The 24,726-nt window shown below is 38.9% G+C and overlaps 2 protein-coding genes across 2 annotated transcripts; both read left to right on the forward strand.

The window, feature by feature from the left end:
- The first annotated feature begins 96 nt into the window (after positions 1–96).
- On the forward strand, positions 97–14,834 carry LOC106917593 (protein mono-ADP-ribosyltransferase PARP14-like). Its single transcript, XM_088016187.1, has 14 exons — positions 97–338; positions 421–545; positions 1,863–3,380; positions 3,458–3,694; positions 5,130–5,354; positions 5,425–5,479; positions 5,579–5,725; positions 9,024–9,086; positions 9,174–9,350; positions 9,434–9,613; positions 10,364–10,975; positions 11,363–11,499; positions 13,750–13,930; positions 14,099–14,834. Exons 1-14 carry the CDS (start codon positions 167–169, stop codon positions 14,386–14,388), a joined length of 4,119 nt encoding a protein of 1,372 aa, XP_087872313.1. The 5' UTR covers positions 97–166; the 3' UTR covers positions 14,389–14,834.
- A 138-nt stretch (positions 14,835–14,972) lies between these two features.
- LOC106917627 (protein mono-ADP-ribosyltransferase PARP14-like) lies at positions 14,973–24,705 on the forward strand. Its single transcript, XM_088016188.1, has 14 exons — positions 14,973–15,233; positions 15,316–15,440; positions 16,843–18,360; positions 18,542–18,778; positions 19,104–19,328; positions 19,404–19,458; positions 19,547–19,693; positions 20,737–20,799; positions 20,891–21,067; positions 21,152–21,331; positions 21,436–22,044; positions 22,433–22,569; positions 22,714–22,894; positions 23,057–24,705. Exons 1-14 carry the CDS (start codon positions 15,062–15,064, stop codon positions 23,344–23,346), a joined length of 4,116 nt encoding a protein of 1,371 aa, XP_087872314.1. The 5' UTR covers positions 14,973–15,061; the 3' UTR covers positions 23,347–24,705.
- Positions 24,706–24,726: the final 21 nt, after the last annotated feature.

Consider the following 24,726-nt stretch of genomic DNA (forward strand, 5'->3'; position numbering starts at 1 on the left):
GTGACACCAGGAACATATCAAGTTTTCCATTTACTGGAGTATAACTGGGTGTGTCAAAAGTATTAAAGGTGAGAGATAAGAGAAAGCGAAACTAGTTTTTCAGTGAACACTGTTCATTCAGAATAGGGACAAGCACAGAAAATCCTCTCTTGGTTATCAGTCAGAAATGGCTGAATTTCCATATCCGCTGTATTTTGAGGCCAGATATTTAACAGATAAAGAGAAGGATAAGGTCAGCAGATACTTTCAGATAACAAGAGAAAGTGGGGGAGGCGACTGTGGTGGGATTGAAAAGGTGGGAGACAACGTCTATAAAGTCTGCTTCAGGGAACAAGAAGGTACGCACTGATATTTGGCTTAAATAAGAGCATGCATGCAGATTTAAAACTGACATTATTTATATTCTCTTTCATCTTCTAGTCCAGGAAAGGGTTTTACAGAAGAAAACTCATACGATTAGTCTTCGTGGAGGAACTCTACACCTGACCGTGACTCAGAGCAGTTCACCACAGACCCAGGATCAGCCATCGACAAGCCAATCACAAGTGAGCTCTAGTTTATTGCAAATATATATATATCTTATATAACCAAGATAAAACCTCAACAGGAACTAGTGTTGTTGACTTCTTAACATACCAGTTTTAACCCTGAAGTGCATATTTGTCTGGATTTTTCTTTTAGTTTCATGTTCAACTGATCAGACCAGTTTCCAATGTGTTTCTGATAATATACAATTGGAAAGTAAATATTCAATGACTACAGTGTCGAGTTTTAACTTGTATAATCATTATTTTTTAAGAGATGTATTTCACAAACTACATTTGATTTTGTCACATTACAAACTAAAACTTCAATATACATTTGTGAGATTTTATGTGATCGATTCATTCAAAGTTATATTAAGTGTCATTAAAACCAAATATGATTTTTCAGATTCTTGCAAAGCAAATCTCTGACAAGGTCCATGTTGCTGTCAAAGTCGCACATCTACAAGCTGAAATGTTTGGTCTACTTTTTTGCAAAATGGCTGATGATCAGCTAGACCTGATGGGCAGCATTGTGAAGAGCAATTTTGAAGTGTTCTCACAGATTTTGCAATGAATTTAAATATGGAAATTAGCTGGACTTTCCCAGTCCAGTTGGTTAACTGGACTGACCTGCATATATGTCCAATCCAATTGAGCTTTTAGATGCATCCATGCTTCAACACACTTGAAGAAACATTCTGTATTTTTTCATGTCAGGCAAAAAAGTTCAGTTTTAATGTCGTATAACCAGAGCGCCATCTTCCTCATGTTTGATGAATTTTCCACATGATTTGTGGTAAACTGGAAATAGGCTACTTTTCCATATAGTTTTCCAGAGTACACAGGTAGTTCTGTCAACAGATTATTTTACCTGAGCTGTGAATGTCTGCAGCTCCTCCAGAGGTACCATGGGTCCCTGCTCTCCTTGCTCTTTCTCTTTAGGTGGACAGTCATGTTCTCTGATGTTTTCTAACAGTCCTCTGAAGTCTTCACAGAGTAACTGGAGTAACATTGAAATAATATTACCGACTTGTGGAATTTATTTATTTAATAGGTGGCAATGAATTTTATATGGAGGTATCAGAGTCAGGGAACTGAATAAAAAATGCACATCATACTTTTCTAAAAATACAAATAAAAATTGGTGAATATAGTGAAAGTATATATTCACTATTTTGTTTTGGGTCTTTCACAAGAATTCCAATACATGCAAAAAAAATTTTAAAGTAAAACATGGGAAGGCTTCCCAAGTTGCAAATTTTTTTTGCTCTGAATTTTGTGTTCAATTTTCATTTACGTGACAAATTCATTAATTTTGCTGTTTTGCTCTTTCAGACGACTACTAAACTCAGCACAAAAGGCTTTAAGAAGACTTTCAGGACAGACATCTTTCTCTTGTACTACATGAGAGACAACCCTAAAGCTTACAAAATACTGCAGAAGCAGTTCTCTGCAATCGGCTGCACGATACAGCTAGATTTTGAGGAAGAAGAGACAGTGGTGAGGGGGAACATAGAGAAAGGGCCTGGAGGAGCTTTTGATGGCGCAGCAGAAAACTGGGAGCTACAAGTGGACCGGACCTTCATCAATGTCATTGAGGCCTACACCTGCCATCATGTCCTTGAGCCCAAACAAGTCAAGAAGGTTCTACAGGATCCCTTCTTTGTGTCTGATGATGTGAGAGTGTACTCAGAGAATGGCTATGCTGTGGTTGTAGGGGAGACAGATGTAGTGAAGGACAAGATTGCGGTTCTGGAGAAAAGCATAACAATTCGCAAAGAGCAGCAGGTTGTGGAGAAACGGTTCAAGCTGATTGAGGAGGAGTTCAACCGAGAGATGAGTGCAAGTTGTCCAGAGGTTAAAATCAGCAGGACCTCTAACATCATCATCTTAGAAGGTCCTGAAGATAAGGTGCAGCTTGGTGAAGCCAAACTTAACGAACTGATTAAGAAGATACAAGAAAAGAGGGTTAATCTCTCCAATGATTTATTAGACTTCATGGCGACAAGCAGTGCCATCTACAAGTACCAAACACGGTTTGAGCAAAGTCTCAGAAGCCCAGTGTCCCTGGAGGTGGGGTTCGAACTGGTTCTGTCCAGTTTGTCTTCGGATGCTCTGAGAGAAGCAGAGACGACGGTGCTGAGAGATCTGAATGAGTCCAGTGTGACTCTTCAGGGTGCTGCAGCTGTGGCTCCAGATCTAGACACACTCAAGGAAATCCTCAACATAGCCAAGGATGACGAAAACCGAGGCGAGCTAAGAGTGAACTTTAGCTTTCTTCCTGGATCCAGTGGCACTTCATCATCCAGAGTGAAGCTGGTGGGCTACACTGAACACGTGAACAAGCTTAAAGAGCTTATTTATTCCTTCCAGGCAAATCAGGTTTCAACTCAAGAGGTTATCAGTCTGCAGTATCCTGAACTTGTTGACTGCTTTGATAAAATCTTAGGAATACTTGGCATGAAGCAGATCGATGTGACACTCAAAGCCTCCTCTTTTCCAAATCCTTGTGTTCTTTTGTCTGGTCCTCGTTCACGGGTTCAGGAAACCAAACAAGGCCTTGGGTCAGCTCTGGCCAGCATGACGATGGAGAAACTAGTTCTGGATGGTCCTGGGGCGCTGCAGTACTTTCAAGGAGCTGGTAAAGTCAGCAAGGAGCTGGTTGAAACTTCCTGTCAGGTGATTATTAGGGAACAACAAGTTGTTAGCTCACCAGCTGTGGCAACCAAACAGCGAAGCCTCAGCAGCATCACACCAAGACCATCAACTCCCAGAAAGCAGTTCACCACTGTTGGACAGAATGCAGTGAAAATCAATCTAGAAATCAAGATTGGAAGTTTAGAGAAAGAGCAGGTTTGACCATTTTCACTTCATTTTCTGTGTCAGTTACTGTCAGTTTTCTATTGAGGCTTATCTAAATGTTTCTACAGGTGAATGTTTTGGTCGTCCCCACCCATGGCAGGCAGCTGTCTTTAACAAATATTGGCAAATCTTTGCTAAAGAAAGGCGGAGACACAGTAAAATCACAGTTCGACTCATTGGCTGCAAATTCCGCCTTCCTCCCTGGTGATGTTCTGCAGGTTAATGCCAGTGCATCTCTGGGTTGCTCCAAGATATTCTGCATAGAGTGCCTGGCCTGGGACGGAGTTGGAGGAAAGAGTGAGCAGGTGAAAGTGAATACACAAAAAAATCTAGATCTATGACAGAAAAACATGTGAAATGACTTATTACCTTTAGAATAAGTCTGTTTCATCTCATCCATCAGCATTATAGAAATATTGCAATTTAAAGTCAGCAAAATTTAATTAAGTTCACTTCTGTAATGCTAATGCCTTGAGTCACTGTACAAAAAATTTCGTTTCAATTATAACACACATACACTATATTAAACTGAGTTAATTATTCAAATTAATTTAAAAAGCTTCTTTCTAAGGAATGGCTAAATCCAGTCTCTCATTTTCTACTGACCCTCCTCATGGACGTGTCAGTAGATGATCACTTGCATTGTGTTGTATACAAAACAGTTTGTAGCATAAACACCTTCTTTCATTAGGAAAATCAAACACTCAGCCAGAATTGTGAATGAACCAGATGGTTTGAGTCCTTTGAAACCACAGGTAGCGGTGGTTTACCTCTTCATTCTGTTTAAAGCCAAAGCAATCCAAATCGGCAACTTTGGGTTTTTTGGCAACCCCATTTTTGGACTTCAATGTAAATGGTACATGTTTACATTGTCCTCCTCAGTCTCACAAAAAAATCCAAATGTCACCCACGCAAATATATCGCCCATTGACATTTGTTGGACTGACTAATATTGTTTAGGAATATTGATCATAAATGGGTTAATTGTGGTCAGTGGATAGTGTAGTCATCTTGTAATTGGAAGGTTGTAGATTCAATTCCCACTTCCTCTTGTTTTGTGTTGATGTGCCCCTGGACAAGGCACTTAACCCCAAGTTGCCTACCAATCAGTGTGGGTGGGAATGATTGAATGTGGCTTTAGTGTAAAGTGTTTTGAGTGGTCCAAATGACTGGAAAAGCACTACATAAGTTCAGCCCATTCACCATTTAAAATGGGAACAGGGAAGAAGGTATCCCTTTGAATCAAAGGGTTAACTTCTTTAAACAATGTGGTTACTTGTGACGGACTCCAACATGTAAGTTGAGTCTTTGGAAGAAGTTAATATTTTTCATAACTCAGAAAGCTCAACTGATTCAAAACAGTTCAAACACGGATGCACCGGTGACACAGGGGGTAGAGCGCGCAACCCTTGTACAGATACTTGTGCAGATTTAGTTTAGGGTCTGCTCACTTACTGTTGTTTCAAGACCTGGATCGTACAAAATCCAGGATACAAGAGCTAATTTCTACCTTAGAGACAGTGAGTAGCTCAATCAGCCAGAGTAACCTTGGATTGGAGCCCTCATTGTAAGACAGCTGTTGAGATTTGGATATCTACTCAGGATGCCTACTATGTGCCTTTTTTTCTAGAAGATTTCAAGAGAGATCAGAGGGACATAATCAGGCCAGGAGGGACCATATATCCCTTCTGACCTATAAATGGATGCATTCTTTTAAAAACATTTATTCTTGTCTTTCAGGATCTTGCTAAGGGATTGAAGAGATGTTTGGACCTCTGTGCAGAGAAGGGCTTCAGTTCAGTGGCCATTCCTGTTATCGGGCCTGGACTTCTCCTGAAATACCCCTTGAGTGAAGCCGTTCAAATTCTGAAGGAAAGCATTCGCCAATTTGCATTGTCTGGCCAATGTGGAAATCTCACCACCATCCACATCGTCATTAAACCGGGCTATCCAGACTCTGAGGAGGTACATCTTAAAGGCAAAATATTTAGTTTAAATAAATGTTTCCTGTTATTTATTACTTTTTTATTTCCAGAGCTACCATGAAGTATACAAACATCTCAGCTCAATCGTCACCCAGGAAGGCCGAGGTAAACTAGACTTTATTACTGGTTTATAGATTATGTAGCAAATAAACATTTTATTGTCAGTATTTGTCATCAAACTTCAAGATAGCTTCTTTCTCTTAGCGCTCTTCGGATCCCTCACCAGTGACCTCGATGACATCAGCATCACTGTAGGAGGCGGGGTCAAACTGCAGTTGGTGTTCGGCGACATCACTAACGAGATTACAGATATTGTAGTGAACACCACCGACTTTGTCAACTTTTACAATGGTAGGTGATCAGGAAGTGAGCATTTGGTCAAGCAATCAATCAAATTTTATTTGTAAAGCACCTTTCAGCAACAATTCATTTCAAAGTGATTTACATCATAAAAACTTAAAAATACAAAGTTACTGAACACAGTCAAAAACTGAAACATTACATTTTGTCAAATGCCATTGTTACACATCGGAATGTTGATTCATTTTTCATTGATTATGTTTCAAAAGCAACTCTAAGCAGGTGGGTTTTTAGTCTAGATTTAAATGCACTCAGTGTTTCAGCTGTTTAGCAGTTTACTGGACAAATAACAGAGCAGAATAGAAGATGAATATACACACACTTAAAATTATGACAGCAACAACAGACTTAAAATACTGACACAAAATATAGAATTAGAACAGGTCATATGACTAATATAATTGCTTGGATTTAGTGAGGCCTTTTAGTAACGACTGTCAAAATGAACCTCCAAATGGGGCAAATTTGCATTTTTAAAATAAAATAAAATAATCCAACGGACGAGCCATCTCTTAGAAAAAGTCTTTTCTACTTTCACATATTAGTGTTACTAGCCAATTAACAATGTAGTTTTGTCAAAAAAAAAAAATAGTAGTAATAGTAATCCAGAGCACACATGAAAGCTAGACATGTTGAACTGATAGCTGGTTTACAGCGACACTCCAAAAAAAACTCACAACCATGTGGCTGCGCTAGTTTACATTTCACAGGGCTAATACAATACAGCTCATTAGCAGCTCATAGCTTTCACATTTTAGACAAACAGCATATCAAGACTGGTTTTTTTTAACTGATAAACCCCAATCCGCACCATGTTCACAAGGAAAAGAAAAACAGCACAATGCACATCGCATATAAAAGTATCGACTTACTAGGAAATTCCTCATAAACATAGTCCACCCTCAGTGGCATTCACATATCACTAAGCTTCTGTAAGCTTCTCTGCTTACAGAATGATGACTGAATTGCTCAAATTTCTCAAAGCCGCTCTGCTCTCATGACTGTGGGAAAATGTTTGCTTCTTGTATAGAGATGAAAGGAGGAAAGAACCAGCAAGCCAACATATGTACGAAAATAAATAAATAAATAACACCACCTACATTGCTATAAAATATTATGAAAGGTTTTTGGATTTCTACCTAGACTGGGTAAATATCTGGATAAATATCTGCTTAATTGAAAAAACATCGTCATCTGTTAAAATCTGCTTTAGTCCATGTCAAGAACTGGAAAGCTAAACCACAATCTGAACCCATCCAATCACTGAATAGATGCTTAGAACAGATCAATGTGTGGATGTGCCAAAACTTTCTCCAGCTGAACAGAAACAAAACTGAAGTTATTATCTTTGGACCAAAAGAGGAGCAAACTAGAGTCAATGCACAGCTTCAGTTATTACAACTAAAAACCAGCGATCAGGCCCGAAACCTGGGAGTAGTGATGGACTCTGATTTGAACCTTCAGAGCCACATAAAGGCAGTTACAAAGTCGGCCTTCTATCACCTGAAGAACATCTCCAGGATTAGAGGACTGATGTCTCAGCAGGATCCAGAGAAACTCGTTGTATCAACCTTCCAGACCCCTCAGGTCTTCTGGTTCTGGTGGTTCTGGTTCTGCTCTGCATCCCCAGAACCAGAACCAACAGAACCAAACGAGGAAAAGCAGCATTCAACTTCTATGCACCACAAACCTGGAACAAACTTCCAGAAAACTGCAAAACAGCTGAAACACTGAGTGCCTTTAAATCTCGACTTAAAACCCACCTGTTTAGAGTTGTATTTGAGACATAATCAATTACGAATTTAATGACGGCTCTTGATTTAATGTAATGTTTTGATTGTTGATTCTATGTTGCATGACTCTTTGTTTTTGTGTTTGTTATGATGTAAAGCACTTTGAAGTGCCTTGTTGCTGAAATGTGCTATACAAATAAAATTTTATTTGATTTTTGATTTAACAAACTGGAGATGTTAATTGAATGAGATTTTTTCTTAACCTCTTATTTAATGTAATTTGTATTATTTTATTATTATATTATTCTGAAGCAAGAAAATCCTCGTAGTGTTTTAGCTGTTTTTCTGTTTAGGTAACATCTGGAAGCTTTCAGAAGAGCATTTTTATTGTGCACTGCATGCTTGCTACAGTTTGTTTCTCTTAAAATAAATTTTAGACAATCTTATTAAAAATGTACATTTTTAGGGGTAAAAATTTTAGGGGTAATGATAGATGATAAAATTAGTAAATAGTAAATCACTCCACATCTTGTATTATTCAATGTTGGAGCCACATCTAAATTTTTGTGCAGAATTGTGGGCCACTACACATAAATCAACATTACAAACACTAACAGTATTACAAAAGAAGAGCCATCAGAGTAATACACAATGCTAGTTTTCTTGCACACACAAATCCTTTATTTGTTAAGTCTAATTTATTAAAATGGCAGGAAATTGTGAAATATCAAACTGTTCTATTTATGTATAAAAGCCATTACAATCTGTTACCTAAACGTCTTCAGGAAATGCTTTATGAAAGGGAGGGCGGGTACAACTTAAGGGGAACGCTGAATTTCAAAATATGTAGCATCCGAACAACTATGACAATATTTTTTGTCACTGTAACTGGAGTCAAACAATGGAACGAACTGAATATGGAATTAAAACAATGTCCAAAGCATTAACCAGTTTAAAAATAAATACAAAGCTATTCATATTACTCAGATGGTACAGGGAACATTAGCTGTATGTCAGGGGTATTTGCAATTTGTCACTACTACTATCAGTATTATCCGTACATTTTCTTGTCTCATGAGAGCTGGTTTGTAACCATTTTGTCTATGTATTATAATTTACTGTTGGCTCTTTAGCACGGTACATTGAAGAGGCACATGAATATTATTACATGGTTTTATTTGCAAACTTTTGATAACTATTGAGTCAGTAGAAAATATATTTCATTAAATTGAGATAAGGGGTAGGATTAAATATGTGTTCACTTCTTCCTACTACTTTTCAAACAGAAGAGTTGTGGTAAACAAATAGTTTACCACAAAAATTATTTGTTTTTGTGGTAAAAGTGTTTGTGTCTGTCCTACTAATTGCTTGTTCTGTTGTTTTTAAAACCCTTTTGAAATAAATAAAGTAAATAAATAAATCTGCCAAAGCATCAGGTCCTCTTTATCAAACAAATTTGAAGCTTTATTGTGATTGTTTGCTGAGCCTTAGCTCAATGTGCATCAGCTTACAAACCTGGTGAAAAATGTTTATGTGTGCATAATTATTTATTGCAGAAGGAGTTTGCAAAGATATTTTAACCGTAGCTGGACCAGAAGTGGAAGCTCAGCTGAGAGCAGGTGAGAGAGGAGAAAGATCACATGTTCCAATCACATGTGAGTTCAGAGCCTGTTTTTATGGTGATTTTCTGTGCTTTGTGTGTACAGTGGCTGTGAGCCAACAACCTATTTGTGCGACAGAGCCTGGACTGTTCCCCTGTAAAGCAATTTTACATGTTTGTGGAAAGAAAGACGCAAATGTCATTGAACAACTTGTGTGCAGCATCATTGACTCCTGTGAAAAACTAGGAGTTAGCTCTGTAGCAATTCCTGCTATCTGTGCAGGTAAGTATATTGTGTTTTTTAGAGCACACACCATAATGTAGCAGTGTGTGGCTGAACTCTGTGTGGACAATCTGTTTCTGCAGGAGCTGGTGGGCTGGACCCTGCAGTCGTTGCAGGTGCAATCCTGAGAGGAATCAAAACGGCCACATCATCTGGTCCTTTTCACAGCTTCACCACCATCCGCCTTGTCCTGATTAAAATCAACGTCTTCTTAGCTTTTAAAGAAGAAGCAACACAGATGTTCCCCACTTCTGGAAGAAAAGGTAACAGAACTTTTTTTTTTACAAATATATTTTGTTTAGATTTGGTTCAGAGTCACAGATCTAATCTCTGCTACACCTTTACAAAAACTTAAGGCTCTAAATAAAAACACGTTTTAATAAGTAACTCCACTTAATAAAATTTCTCATAAATATTGATTTATTGCAGTGGTTCTCAATACAAGTCTATGAAAGCAATGTAGCAGTTTAGCTAGTTTTGATTTATATGGCATAAGGTGGCAGTTTATCATGATTCAGCCAAAGTAATTAAATAAACTGTTTATTGTCAATGTGTTTCTTCCTACTGAGCAGTGAAAATAAATAAAACGTGTAACATGTCTTTTTCTTTAAGTATTTACTTACTGGAGGGCTGTTTGTTAGTGCTGCAGAGCCACAGCTAACAGCTAACAGCTAGCTCCTCACTTAGCCTAACGGAGCCGGTGGTTCAGCAGTGCAGCTGTTGCTCCTCCTACACTTTGGACTGAACCATTGTTCTAACAATAGTGGGGGGGAGGGGTGACCTAAAAACTAATTCTTATTTTTTTTTCTGAGATGAATGGCAGATTTACTTCGTTCTTTGTTTCTATTGCCTTTTTTATATTGATATTGTTTAAATACAAGGGTTTCTTTCATGATTTCTTTGGGGGGGAGGAACAATTCTAGACTTTTCTAAGATTGGGAGGTCCGGACTCCCCCCAACTCTCTAAATATTATGTTCGGACTTTTCACAAATGTCTTTGACCTGTTTTCCAGCACCACCATTTCAGGTGCCTCAGGTACAACAACAGGCACCTTTACCTCTGGTTGCTGACCTCAGCATATATGATACCATTCCTGTGAGTGAGCCATCGACATTCCTGTTCCTGGGTCTTACCAGAAAGAATGTTAATGATGCCATGGAAAAAATGAAGAATCTTTATAAGAATCAGTGTACCGAACACACCTTCCCCAAAGAGCAGCTAGACAGTCTCAACGCAGACGACATGTTAGATCTGCAGGAGCTGGTGAGGATGGAGGGTCTGTACATGAAGAAGGATCCGTCTGGAAACCTGATGGTGAACGGTATGAAAGACGGGGTCAACAGGGCATTTGTGAAGTTCAATTCATTTCTGAATGTCAACCTCAAGAAGAAGATTATCGAGAAGGATGAGAATGAGTTGCACAAACGTGTGATGTGGTGTATCTTGGGACAAAATGGAAGCTGGAACAGACTCCCCAAAACAGCCAATTACAGCCTGGAACACAAGGATGTTGCAGGAGGAATTGTGGATGCACACAGAGTCTTGTGGCAAGTGGATCTACAAAACTTAATGGTCACTTCTGCAGCACACAAAACAAATCTCAAACGACTTGAGAATCTGGAAGGTGAGAAAGACAGAAGCTACTTTTACTCAGTATTTTGCAAAATGTTATTAATATGTTTGTAACTATCAGCTAGCTAATTTGCTGTTATTACCCTCCTCATTTTTGTTTAAGTCCTTGTCCTTTTTCTTTTGATAAAAAAAATTATTTTAGTTTCCACTTCTTACACTAAATGGTGACTGCTACAACTTTTACAATCAAATATCATACTGCTGTATATTGGTGTTAATATAACTTTTGTTTATTCCTCTCATTCAGTGTCAAAGCTGTGGTTAATTCTTAGTTGTAATCTTAGAAACAATCCTATTGGATATTCTTATTTTGTAACACAGGTTCACTAACTGGAAAAAAAAATAACTCTCTAATTTTCTGGTCTAATATATTTTCCAGACTTCACGTTCCCTTTGGAATGGGACAGCATGACGCACGGTGAGGTCATGAAGAGGGTAACGCTGCAGTCTTCTTCACCAGAGTACAGGAGAGTGAAGCAGGGATTCAAACTAACTGCTAACCAAACTGTAATGAAGGTCGGTGGCTTCCAACAAGAATTTATAATTTACAATTTTAAAAACTCTGCCTTTGCCTACTGCTTAACTCAGAAATGATTTAGAGTTTTACAAGTACTCTTGTGATATTTTTGATAACTGCCCTTGGTATTTATTTTCTTTTTAACATTGACCACATTCCATCCAGGTACCTGGGAAAAAATTAAGATAAATGATACTGATGTTTCTGATATGAGAGAATGCATGGTTTATTATATTCTAACACTATCTGAAGCAGTCCATTGACATTTTTCTGCATGTTCATTTTTTTTATATTAAAAGATCATGCTTAAATGTTCATGACACACATTATGCCTAAGGACAAACAGTGCAGGATTTTGATTCCTAACATATGTCAGAGGATTATTATAGACAGATTAGATGTTTATTATTATCAGAGACTTGAGACGTCACAGTGAATTGAGAAGCCAAGAGCAATAGCATATTTCGCCAGCAATGCAGTAACCAATTATGAAACAAGCAAGAAACATAACATTTTGTCAAATGTCATTATCAAAATCATCAAGAACAATTCAGTCATCATCAAGTATATTGATCAATACTGCAGTTAGGGCTGAAACGATTCCTCGAATGATTCGAGTACCTCGATTACTAAAATTCCTCGAGGAAAATTTACCTGCCTCGAAGCTTCGTTAATTTATGTTTTTAGTTAGCGCACCGTGTTCCGGCCGGGACTTCATTTGCGTTGTGCGGAGCTCTCACTTCCGCCTCTGAGTTGTTGACAAAAGCTAAGTCTCAGCGGCATAAAGTCCAATCTTCAAGATTGGCCCGTGGGGATTTAATTGATTGATGATAATGCCCGACTTTTTATCGTTTTTGGGGAACCAATAAGCATCCTTAAAATGACTGGGGGAATGCCTGGAGTACGGCAGCATTTCTCCTCCGGGGCTGCTGGTTGAAAGCGAACGGCGGGAAGAGCGCTGAGGTGAGCGGATAGACTGAACAGGGCGGGCGGCTGAGTAGCTGATGCTTACCGTGTAAATGTAGCTTTACCGACGAACCGCACAATAAATTTCATATCCCGGTCTGAAGAAACGGGTGGCGGAGCGCATCATACATGGCTGGTAGATGAGTTTCTGAGTGTGACCAGTGAAGGTGTTGTAAATATCCCGTATTGCTTCCCCCCGTGTTCGTACCCCGGTCTAACGGTTCGTCAGTCCGCTGGTCTATTTCCTCCCCTCCACCCCATCTTACGTTCGTTCATTCGCCCTCTCCTCCCACTCCAGGCGGCATTTCCCGTATTTTCAAACCCAAAGCGTGACAGGTTAGGTGGCAAACTCACTGAAGATGAATACATAAACTAAAAGCTGGATTGTAGACATTTTTTATAAGCATATTTGTGAGCCTGCCTCTTTGTTATTAAATTCAATATAATTTCAGATTTTTCTATAACTTTTCTTCTGGTTAACTTAGAAAGTGAGCTATTATTGTTACAGGTTAGTTTTCTAAACTACAAAAAAGCAACTGTTAGGGATGCTCAAATATGAAAAATTGGACTGATATTGATATCTGATAGTAACACCGGTATTATGCCAGATTTACCAATATTTCATTTTATATTTTTTTTATCCGATTACTCGATTAATCGTAAGAATAATCGATAGATTACTCGATTACTAAAATATTCGTTTACAACAGCCCTAAATATATGCACACTTACAAAAAGAAAATATATTTATCAACATTACTGGAAATATATTGTAAGTAAAAAGCAAGCAAAAATAAAATGAAGTCATGCATCTCTGTTCTATGTGACTGGGAGAAAATGTATGGACACCTGCCTATTGCAGCCACTAACAAAACATTTCCCTTTTCCAGCAGCCATTGTGCTGCAGTATTCAACATCTTGAATGAAGTGGGTGAAGCTTCTATTGGGTTGGGGTTGCTAGATAACAAATTATAATGCAACAATTGAGGTTTTTGAAACAGGCTGGTTTTTTTTGCAGACACCAGGGGAACATTTACTTATTCCCCAAAAATGGCTGTTTTTTGTTTTTGTTTTTTTTTTCTCTTGGACTGTTTCTAGAAGCAGGAGGCTCTCTTATGATAGTACAGAAACATACAAAATTTGCACATTAGTGGATCTGTATTTTCATTTTTTATTTTTTGTCAAATTTGATATTTTTATAAGGGTTTTTAATGTATTTTCTATAGAGGTGCCAACAACTGAGATTGGTGGGTTAGCTGTTTTTTCTCTGTTTCTCCTGTTAGATTGAGCGAGTGCAGAACATTCCTCTACGACGTACTTATGAGGCACAGAAAACATTAATATTTGGAAAGAACAAACAGGAGGGAGGAGCAAATGAAAAGTTTTTATACCATGGGACAACGGAGGACAACTGTGACTCCATCATGAAAACTGGCTTCAACAGGCGCTTCTGTGGGCAAAACGGTAAAACTATCTTATGCATTATATCTTATAGCTTTTGTAAGCTAAATTGGTGACGTCTACCTTAAAAGTAGCAATGAAATCTAGTAAATATAAGGAAAAATCTGTTCAGCAAGTATGTCTTTGTTTTAATTTGCTAAAATCTTTATTTATTTTTTGTCGGTCTCATAGCAACAAGATACGGTGAGGGAACCTACTTTGCTGTAAATGCCAGCTACTCCGCCCATCCCACCTACTCCAGACCTGCTGCTGATGGCTCTCAGCTGATGTTTGTGGTTAGAGTCCTGACCGGCGTCTACACTCTGGGCCAAACCGGCATGAAGGTTCCTCCGCCTCTCGACGACCAGGAGCCTCATATACGTTACGACAGCGTGGTGGATAGAATGAAAAGACCCAACATGTTTGTCGTTTTTCATGATAACCAAGCTTATCCGGACTACCTCATCACCTTCAAGCAATGACCCTGAAAACGTCACATGGTCCTATCAAAGTTAGAGTGAAATAATGGTTTCTGGGTAACTAGGTTAAAAGTAGAAGACATACAAATTTTCACTAAAACCTCAAATATGTTGATACTTAAGATAGACTTTATTGTAACCTTTGAAAGGTGTCTTTATTATTATTTTATCAGATTTTCTGAAGGTCCTATGGTGATTTCCTTTTAATTCCTTTGGCTCTTAAAATTAGAGATGGAACCAGTTCACACACATTTCAACAAATAATAAAACAGTTAAGTTTTATTATGATTACATATATGGTATGTGGGACGCAGCTTAAGTATTACTTGTGTGCAAATATATTTCTTCTACACAGTGAATGTAGGGATATTGCAAAATTGCACGTTATGTCATAGCCACATTAAATATTAGATGCTGTGTTTGTACATTAATAAATATTATCATGATCAGTGGGTATTATTGTCTTTCATTTACTTTTTGATTTGCCGGTGTTCAACAGTGACACCAGGAAATACCTTCTAGTTTTCCATTTCCCGAACTGTGACCGGACTGGGTGTGTCACAAGCATGAATGGGAGGTGATAAATAACAGAAAGTGAAACTAGCTCTTCAGTGAATGCAGCTTACTCAGATTACGGACAAGAACAGAAAGTCCTCTCTCAGTTTAGAAGTCAAAAATGGCTGAATATCCATATCCGCTGTATTTTGAGGCCAGATATTTAACAGACAGAGAGAAGGAAAAGGTCAGCAGACACTTTCAGAAAAGAAGAGACTCCGGGGGAGGCGACTGTGGTGGGATTGAAAAGGTGGGAGACAACATCTATAAAGTCTGCTTCAAGGAACAAGAAGGTACGCACTGACATCTGGCTTAAATAAGAGCATGCATGCAGATTTAAAACGGACATCATTACTATTCTCTTCCATCTTCTAGACCAGGAAAGGGTTTTAAAGAGGAAAACTCATACTATTAGTCTTCCTGGGGGAGATGTACACCTGACCGTGACTCGGAGCAGTTCACCACAGACCCAGGATCAGCCATCGACAAGCCAATCACAAGTGAGCTCTAGTTTATTGCAAATATATATGTTTATACTTTTTTTTATATAAGCAGGATAAAACTTCAACAGGGCCTAGCGTTGTTGACTAAACATAGCAGTACATATTTGTCTTGATTTTTCTTTTGGTTTCATTTTCAACCGATCAGATCAGTTTTCCTTATGTTTCTGACTTTGGTGGATTTGAGTCACAGTAGTGTTTAGTAGTAACTTGCATGGTCTTTATTTTTCTAAGAGAAATATTTCAATATTTCACAAACATAATACAAAGTATCTTGCAGAATGTATCCATACATCTTATTTTGCCACATTATAAACATGAACTTGAATTTATATTTTTGAGACTTTATATGATTGACTAATTCAAAGTCGTATTTATTAAGTGTAACAAAAATTACACATGATTTTTCAGATTCTTACGGAGCAAATCTCTGACAAGTGTGACACACATGGGTATTCAGCCTCCTTGGGTCAGTTATTTGTAGAACCATTTTTTGCTGCCACAGTTTCTGGGTCCATGTTGCTGCTGAATTTGCACATCTAGGAGTCGAAATGTTTTGCCCACTTTTCTTTTTTTTTTAAATGGCTGACGCTCAGCTAGACCTGATGGGCAGAGCAAGTCTGAAGTGTTGAAGTGTTGCACAGACTCTGTATTGGATTTAAATGATTTAAATCTGGAAATTGTCTAGAATGTTCCAATATATATATATATATATATATATATATGTGTGTGTGTGTGTGTGTGTGTGTGTGTGTGTGTGTGTGTGTGTGTGTGTGTGTGTTGTTCTGAAGCAGGTCCAAACAAATTGAGCTACTAGATGCATCCATGCTTCAACACGCCTGAATCTAATAACCAGATCACCCTTTTCCTCATGTTTGATCAATCCTCCACATGATTTGTGGAAAATTGGAAATGAGCTGCTTTTACATGTAGAGTACACAAATGATGTCGACACTCATGGACAGTCATGTCGTTTTGGGTTGCAGTTTTCTACAGTCTTTCAATTCTTCCAATTCTTTCAAAGATAATGGATTGAGCAGATCTATGAGAGACGTTCCAGTTTTGGGGTACTGCTTTATAACCTAACTTTGAGTTAAACTTCTCTAGAACTTTCTCACTAACCCCATCTTCCATGATCCCTGGTCTTCATGATGTTTGTTCTCTGATGATCAGAGAACAGGGAACAAAAGTTTGTCTTCAGGTTTGTCTGAAGTTTTCAGGCACTTTTCTGGTACTACATTGTGTTGGTCTATCACATAAAATCCCAATAAATACATTATTGTTTTTGGAAATAAAATGTGGTAGGTTTCCCAAGGCGCAATGTTTTTTCTAATTAATTTTGTCTGTGTCCATTTTTCGGCTACGTAACAAATTCATTAATTTTGCTGTTTTGCTCTTTCAGACGACTACTAAACTCAGCACAAAAGGTCTTGAGAAGACTTTCAGGACAGACATCTTTCTCTTGTTCTACATGAGAGACAACCCTAAAGCTTACAAAATACTGCAGAAGCAGTTCTCTGCAATCGGCTGCACGATACAGCTAGATTTTGAGGAAGAAGAGGCAGTGGTGAGGGGGAACATAGAGAAAGGGCCTGGAGGAGCTTTTGATGGCGCAGCAGAAAACTGGGAGCTACAAGTGGACCGGACCTTCATCAATGTCATTGAGGCCTACACCTGCCATCATGTCCTTGAGCCCAAACAAGTCAAGAAGGTTCTACAGGATCCCTTCTTTGTGTCTGATGATGTGAGAGTGTACTCAGAGAATGGCTATGCTGTGGTTGTAGGGGAGACAGATGTAGTGAAGGACAAGATTGCGGTTCTGGAGAAAAGCATACCAATTCGCAAAGAGCAGCCGGTTGTGGAGAAGCGGTTCAAGATGATTGAGGAGGAGTTCAACCGAGAGATGAGTGCAAGTTGTCCAGAGGTTAAAATCAGCAGGGCCTCTAACATCATCATCTTAGAAGGTCCTGAAGATAAGGTGCAGCTTGGTGAAGCCAAACTTAACGAACTGATTAAGAAGATACAAGAAAAGAGGGTTAATCTTTCCAATGATTTATTAATCTTCATGGCGACTAGCAGCGTCATCTACAAGTACCAAACACGGTTTGAGCAAAGTCTCAGAAGCCCAGTGTCCCTGGAGGTGGGGTCCGAACTGGTTCTGGCCAGTTTGTCTTCGGATGCTCTGAGAGAAGCAGAGACGACGGTGCTGAGAGATCTGAATGAGTCCAGTGTGACTCTTCAGGGTGCTGCAGCTGTGGCTCCAGATCTAGACACACTCAAGGAAATCCTCAACAGAGCCAAGAGCGAGGAAAACCGTGGCGAGCTAAGAGTGAACTTTAGCTTCCTTCCTGGATCCAGTGACACGTCATCATCCAGAGTGAAGCTGGTGGGCTACACTGAACACGTGAACAAGCTTAAAGAGCTTATTTATTCCTTCCAGGCAAATCGGGTTTCAACTCAAGAGGTTATCAGTCTGCAGTATCCTGAACTTGTTGACTGCTTTGATAAAATCTTAGGAATACTTGGCATGAAGCAGATCGATGTGACACTCAAAGCCTCCTCTTTTCCAAATCCTTGTGTTCTTTTGTCTGGTCCTCGTTCGCGGGTTCAGGAGACCAAACAAGCCCTTGGGTCAGCTCTGGCCAGCATGACGATGGACAAACTAGTTCTGGATGGTCCTGGGGCGCTGCAGTATTTCCAAGGAGCTGGTAAAGTCAGCAAGGAGCTGGTTGAAACTTCCTGTCAGGTGATTATTAGGGAACAAGAAGTTGTTATCTCACCAACTGTGGCAAACAAACAGCGAAGCCTCAGCAGCATCACACCAAGACCATCAACTCCCAGGACTCGCTTCAGCACTGTTGGAAACAGTCCAGTCAAAATCAACCTAGAAATCAAGATTGGCAGCTTAGAGAAAGAGCAGGTTTGACCATTTTCCTTTATTTTCTTTCTCACATTTGGCAGGATGTGAGAAAGCATGTCTCACATCCTGCCAATGTAAGGATGTCTGACATTGGCAGTAATGTCTGACAAACTGACATTACTGGCCCGATATGATCAGGTTGTCAGTTTTCCATTAATGATATTTCTAAACGTTTCCACAGGTGAACGTTTTGGTCGTCCCCACACATGGCAGGCAGCTGTCTTCAACAAATATTGGCAAATCATTGCTTGTGAAAGGCGGAGATGTGGTCCAGTCAAAGTTCAACTTATCGGCTGCAAATTCTTCCCTCATTCCTGGTGATGTTCTGGAGGTCAGTGCCAGCACTTCTCTAGGTTGCTCCAAGATATTCTGCATAGAGTGCCTGGCCTGGGATGGAGTTGGAGGAAAAGGGGTGCAGGTGAGAAATCAGAACTTCAAAAATCAAGAACTATTTACAGAGAGAATAATCCACGGTTTCAAGTGGCTGAACTTAGCATCCTTCATAAGGTGACTTGCCTCAAAAAAGACAGATTGAGTCGCTATAGGACGGGATGAGCTTGGACTCATTGTTTGATTGTGGAGTTTTTGGCATTAATCAGGATGACTATGTGCCATTCTTCAGAAGATTTCAAGTCTGATAGCAGAGGGATACCCCTAGAACAGGAAGGACCATGTATCCCGTATGGCCTGTGGATTGATGGATTCTTATTAACACAGGGAAATATTTTATTCTTGTCTTTCAGGCTCTTTCTAGGGGGCTAAGAAGATGTTTGGACCTCTGTGCAGAGAAGGGCTTCAGTTCAGTGGCCATTCCTGTTATCGGGCCTGGACTTCTCCTGAAATACCCCTTGAGTGAAGCTGTTCAAATTCTGAAGGAAAGCATTCGCCAATTTGCATTGTCTGACCAATGTGGAAATCTCACCACCATCCACATCGTCATTAAACCGGGCTATCCAGACTCTGAGGAGGTACCTCTTAAAGGCAAAGTATGGAGTTTAAATAAATGTTACAAAACATTTATTATTGATTTTAATTATTTCCAGAGCTACCATGAAGTATACAAACATCTCAGCTCAATCATGAACCAGAGAGGCAAAGGTAAACCAGACTTTATTGGCAGTTCATAATTTTGTAGCATATAAACATTTTATTGGCATCAAACTTCAGGACGGCTTCTTTCTCTCAGCGCTCTTCGGATCCCTCACCAGTGACCTCGATGACATCAACCTCACTGTAGGAGGCGGAGTCAAACTGCAGTTGGTGTTCGGTGACATCACTAACGAGACTACAGACGTTGTGGTGAACACCACCAACTTTGTCAACTTCTACAATGGTAGGTGATCAGGAAGTGAGCATTTGAAGGTCAAAGTCCAAGGAAGGAACTGTAGCTGTAAAGTTGTTTGTTGACACACACTGCAGCATATTACTGAGCAGAAAAGAGGATGAATGAATACATATGCACTTAAAATCATGGCAGCAGCAACAGATTGTTGACAAACAGAATAAGAACAGGTCATATGATTCGGCTTCACAGTATTTACCCATAAAACACGTTTGAGAGGATTTCATGGATTTTGATTGGTTTTCAGGAAGCATGTGGTGTCAGGCAAACTGAACCTCCAAATGGGACTAAATGTGTGGAGACATGAGGCTTTAAGCTATATTACTGAATTTGACCATCATGAGATCTCAAAAATCAGCTTGTGGCTTATCAGACTGCAATAAAATGTTCAGTTTATGATCTTTGATTAAACTAAAATAACTCATGCAATTTGTTGGCATAATTACCATATAGTATAAAATTTAAATTTCTCAGATGTCCAAACAGATATGAAACGTTCCCCGGGAGACAAATTGGCTTATAGTCAGAGCAAAATTTTCCACAAAAGAACAAAAGATGATAATATGTACCTAAATGAGTAAAGCACCTGGAACACAACACATGGAACAAAAACTTTCAACCAACACCGTTTAAAACATAATCAAAAGTTTTTGGTTTACCATCTAGACTCAATAAATACCAGTGGTTAATTTAAAAAAAAATGTTACACAGTGGTTAATAAATCGGATTGTTATCTGCATGAATATTTATTGGACTTTGTGTTGTTTTATTGTTATTGTCTATAGAACAACTGAATAAAAAGCTGAACGTGATTTATTGTTTTTCTTTTTGATTAGGCAACATTAGGAAGTTTACAGAGAGATTAAAAGAGTGTTACTCTTAAGAATGGATTTTAAATGGCGCTTTATGAAGTCGAATTCCTTATTGAAAATGTAAATTTTTAATAAGGAATTACCCTTTGTGAAACAAGTCTTGGCTCTGCTTTCACATGAGCAAAGAAAACATATTAAAGTGTACATAATTAATTATTACAGAGGGAGTTTGCAAAGACATTTTAACCGTAGCTGGATCAGTGGTGGAGGCTCAGCTGAAAACGGGTAAGAGAGGAGAATTGGCCACGTGTTTTAAAGCAACACACAGTTCAGATAGTTTGTTCTTGTGGTGATCTCCTGTGCTTTGTGTGTACAGCGAAAGTGAGCCGGGGGAACGTTTTTGTGACACCGCCTGGACTGTTCCCCTGTAAAGCCATCTTACATGTATGTGGAGAGAAAGATGCAAGCCTTGTTGAAACTCTTGTTCCCAGCATCATTGACTACTGTGAAAGCCTGGGATTTAGCTCCGTAGCAATTCCTGCCATCTGTGCAGGTAAGTGTATTGTGTTCTTTAGAGAACACATAATGAATGTTGCAGTGTGTGGCTGAACTCTGTGTGGACAATCTGTTTCTGCAGGAGCCGGTGGGCTGGACCCTGCAGTCGTTGCAGGTGCAATCCTGAGAGGAATCCAAACAGCCACATCATCCGGTCCTTTTTACAGCCTCACCTCCATCCGCCTTGTCCTGATTAAAATCAACGTCTTCTTAGCTTTTAAAGAAGAAGCAACACAGATGTTCCCCACTTCTGGAAGAAAATGTAACAGAACATTTTTCACAAATAGCTTCCTGCTAGTGTGTCTCTTATGATGGTTTAAATATTATGTTCAGACTTTTCACAAATGTCTTTGACCTGTTTTCCAGCACCAACATTTCAGGTGCCTCAGGTACAACAGGCACCTTTACCTCTGGTTGCTGACCTCAGCATATATGATACCATTCCTGTGAGTGAGCCATCGACATTCCTGTTCCTGGGTCTTACCAGAAAGGATGTTAATGATGCCATGGAAAAAATGAAGAATCTTTATAAGAATCAGTGTACCGAACACACCTTCCCCAAAGAGCAGCTAGACAGTCTCAACGCAGACGACATGTTAGATCTGCAGGAGCTGGTGAGGATGGAGGGTCTGTACATGAAGAAGGATCCGTCTGGAAACCTGATGGTGAACGGTATGAAAGACGGGGTCAACAGGGCAATTGTGAAGTTCAATTCAAACCTGCACGGCACCCTGACGAGAGAGGTGAGAGGGAGGGATGAGGACGATTTGTACAAACGTGTGATGTGGTGCATCCTGGGAAAAAATGGAAACTGGGACAGAGTCCCCAAAACAGCCAATTACAACCTGGAAAGGGGGGATGTTACAGGAGGAATTGTGGATGCACACGGAGTCTTGTGGCAAGTGGATCTACAAAACTTAATGGTCTCAGCTAAAGGCTACAAAACAAACCTCAAACGGCTTGAGAATCTGGAAGGTGAGAAAATTACATTTTAAAAGTATCTATGAAGTATGTCACAAACTACTTTTACTCAGCATTTTGCAAAATGCTTATTGATGTGTTGTGTGTCAGCTAACTAATGTGCTGTTATTACCGTCTTCATTTTTGTTAAAGCCCTTGTCCTTTTTCTTTAAATATACATATATATATTTCCACGTATTACACTAAGTAGTGACTACTGCAGCATTTACACTCAAATATCATATTACTAGATTTTGGTCTTATTATAACTTTTGTTTATTCCTCTCATTCAGTGTGAAAGCTGTAGTTAAATCTTAGTTGTAAACTTAGAAGCAATCCTACTGGATATTCTTATTTTACAAGACGGCTTCACTATAATTTTGTGGTCTAATATATTTTCCAGACTTCACGTTCCCTTTGGAATGGGACAGCATGACGCACGGTGAGGTCATGAAGAGGGTAACGCTGCAGTCTTCTTCACCAGAGTACAGGAGAGTGAAGCAGGGATTCAAACTAACTGCTAAGAAAACTTTAATGAAGGTCGGTGGCTTCCAATAAGAACTTACAATTTTTAAAAATTGACTTTGTTGCTGCTTACCTCAGAAGTGATTTAGAGTTTTACAAGTATCTGTAGGATGTTTTTGGTGGCTGTCCTTAATTTTTTTTTTCTCTGTTTCTTGTTAGATTGAGCGAGTGCAGAGCATTCATCTACGACGTGCTTATGAGGCACAGAAGAAAAAAATATTTGAAAAGAACAAACAGGAGGGGGGGGCAAATGAAAAGTTTCTATACCATGGGACAACGGAGAACAACTGTGACTCCATCATGAAAACTGGCTTCAACAGGCGCTTCTGTGGGCAAAACGGTAAAACTATCTTATGCATTATATCTTATAGCTTTTATAAATTAAAATGGTGACGTCTATCTTAAAAGTAACCAAGAAATTAGTAAATAAAAGGAAAAACCTGTTCAGCAAGTATCTCTTTGTTATAGTTTACTGAAGTCTTTATTTTTGTCGGTCTCGTAGCAACAAGCTTTGGAGAGGGAACCTACTTTGCTGTAAATGCCAGCTACTCCACCCATCCCACCTACTCCAGACCTGCTGCTGATGGCTCTCAGCTGATGTTTGTGGTTAGAGTCCTGACGGGCGTCTACACTCTGGGCCACAGTGGCATGAAGGTTCCTCCACCTCGTGATAACCAGCAGCCTCATATACTATACGACAGCGTGGTGGATAGAATGAACAGACCCAACATGTTTGTCGTGTTCCACGATGACCAAGCTTATCCGGACTACCTCATCACCTTCAAGCAATGACCCTGAAAACATCTCATGAATTAACGGTTTCTGGGTAATATTAGGTTAAAAAAACATTTCCTGGATTACTGGAAAACCTCAAATCTGTTGATCCTTTAACTAAATTTTATTGTAACCTTGGTTATTATTTTATCAGATTTTTGAGAGTGCTATAATGATTTTCCTTTGATTTCTTAGATGAACCTGTTAAAAGGATCTTTTGAAACTTGTCTGCCTGTCAGATAGACGCAATTTATTGAAACCTTTTTGACCGAATCTGTAAAAAATTGCAAATAAAACAATCTTAAATACATCTTGAATAAATCTTAAACAGCTTCAACAGGGTTATTCCCAAGAGAGCTGAAAACCTGACATAAAACACATGGTCAATAAAGAAAGACCTTGTGTCTGATCTTTGCTACACATTTGACCATTTCTTAAACATATGACATCCAGATATTGCAAATCTATTTTCAATAGTTTAGATGCCTCAGAGAAAACAAGAAAAAAAACACACTCAACAGAAGCAAAATTAAATACGAGTGATTTAGCGATTTTGCATAGTACTGTAAATATAAATGAGCAAACACAAAATAAAAACAATAAAAATGTAAATACCATATTTTTCGGACTATAAGCCGCTACTTTTCCCCCACGCTTTGAACCATGCGGTTTATAGCCCGTTGCGGCTTTTATGCTTTAGCAGGAAGTGAATCATTGGAAGACACAATTGGAAATCAAAGAAGAAAGTGCTAAATTTTCTTTTAGAACGAGCACATGCTAGCAGCAGCATGACGGATAAATGTTTTCAAACTCATACCCCCTCATCATGGAAACAACACGAAGAAAAAGATCCCGCTTTTAAGTTGAGGAGTATCGATCTGGCAGGACAGGAGGGAAATAGAGCCGCTGTACGTAAGCTCAGCGTGAACGAATCCATGGTTCGGCGTTGGAGACGCAGGGCTGCTTCCTTAATAGCAGATTTATGAAAAACCGAGAGCGGCTGAGATACCATATATATATATATATATATATATATATATATATATATATATATATATATATATATATATATATATATATATACGTTTCCAGTTTTTTTTTTTTTTTTAAACTTAGTACATGCACTTTATAGTAAGGTGCGCTCTGTAGTCCGGAAAATATGGTACTAATAATTACTGTTTATATGAATGAATCTAAAAAGCGCCACTGATTTTTAACCACATGGTTAAGGTTTGCATTACCTTGTTCTGTTGGGTGAGAACTTTCTCAACAAATCAAGTTTTTCTCATGCACTTTAAGGCTGTACAGTAAGATGTTTGTAAAAACTATATATTTTTTTCTGAACTTAAGTTCCATAAAAAGTTGTTGCACCATGGATCAACTTGATCTTTTTCCCTC

The sequence above is a fragment of the Poecilia mexicana genome, unplaced genomic scaffold (genome assembly GCF_051168715.1).
Source record: "Poecilia mexicana isolate PSO_F unplaced genomic scaffold, ASM5116871v1 scaffold_18, whole genome shotgun sequence".
Taxonomy (NCBI): domain Eukaryota; kingdom Metazoa; phylum Chordata; class Actinopteri; order Cyprinodontiformes; family Poeciliidae; genus Poecilia; species Poecilia mexicana.

Excerpts from the sequence above, each read along its gene's own strand:
- LOC106917627 (XM_088016188.1), top strand. The coding sequence starts at position 15,062 with ATGGCTGAATATCCATATCCGCTGTATTTTGAGGCCAGATATTTAACA. Across the intron at positions 15,441-16,842 it reads CATCGACAAGCCAATCACAA|ACGACTACTAAACTCAGCAC; the intron begins GTGAGCTCTAGT and ends TTGCTCTTTCAG. Across the intron at positions 20,800-20,890 it reads GGAGGCTCAGCTGAAAACGG|CGAAAGTGAGCCGGGGGAAC; the intron begins GTAAGAGAGGAG and ends TTGTGTGTACAG.
- LOC106917593 (XM_088016187.1), top strand. The coding sequence starts at position 167 with ATGGCTGAATTTCCATATCCGCTGTATTTTGAGGCCAGATATTTAACA. Across the intron at positions 3,695-5,129 it reads TTGGAGGAAAGAGTGAGCAG|GATCTTGCTAAGGGATTGAA; the intron begins GTGAAAGTGAAT and ends CTTGTCTTTCAG. Across the intron at positions 10,976-11,362 it reads ACGACTTGAGAATCTGGAAG|ACTTCACGTTCCCTTTGGAA; the intron begins GTGAGAAAGACA and ends TATATTTTCCAG.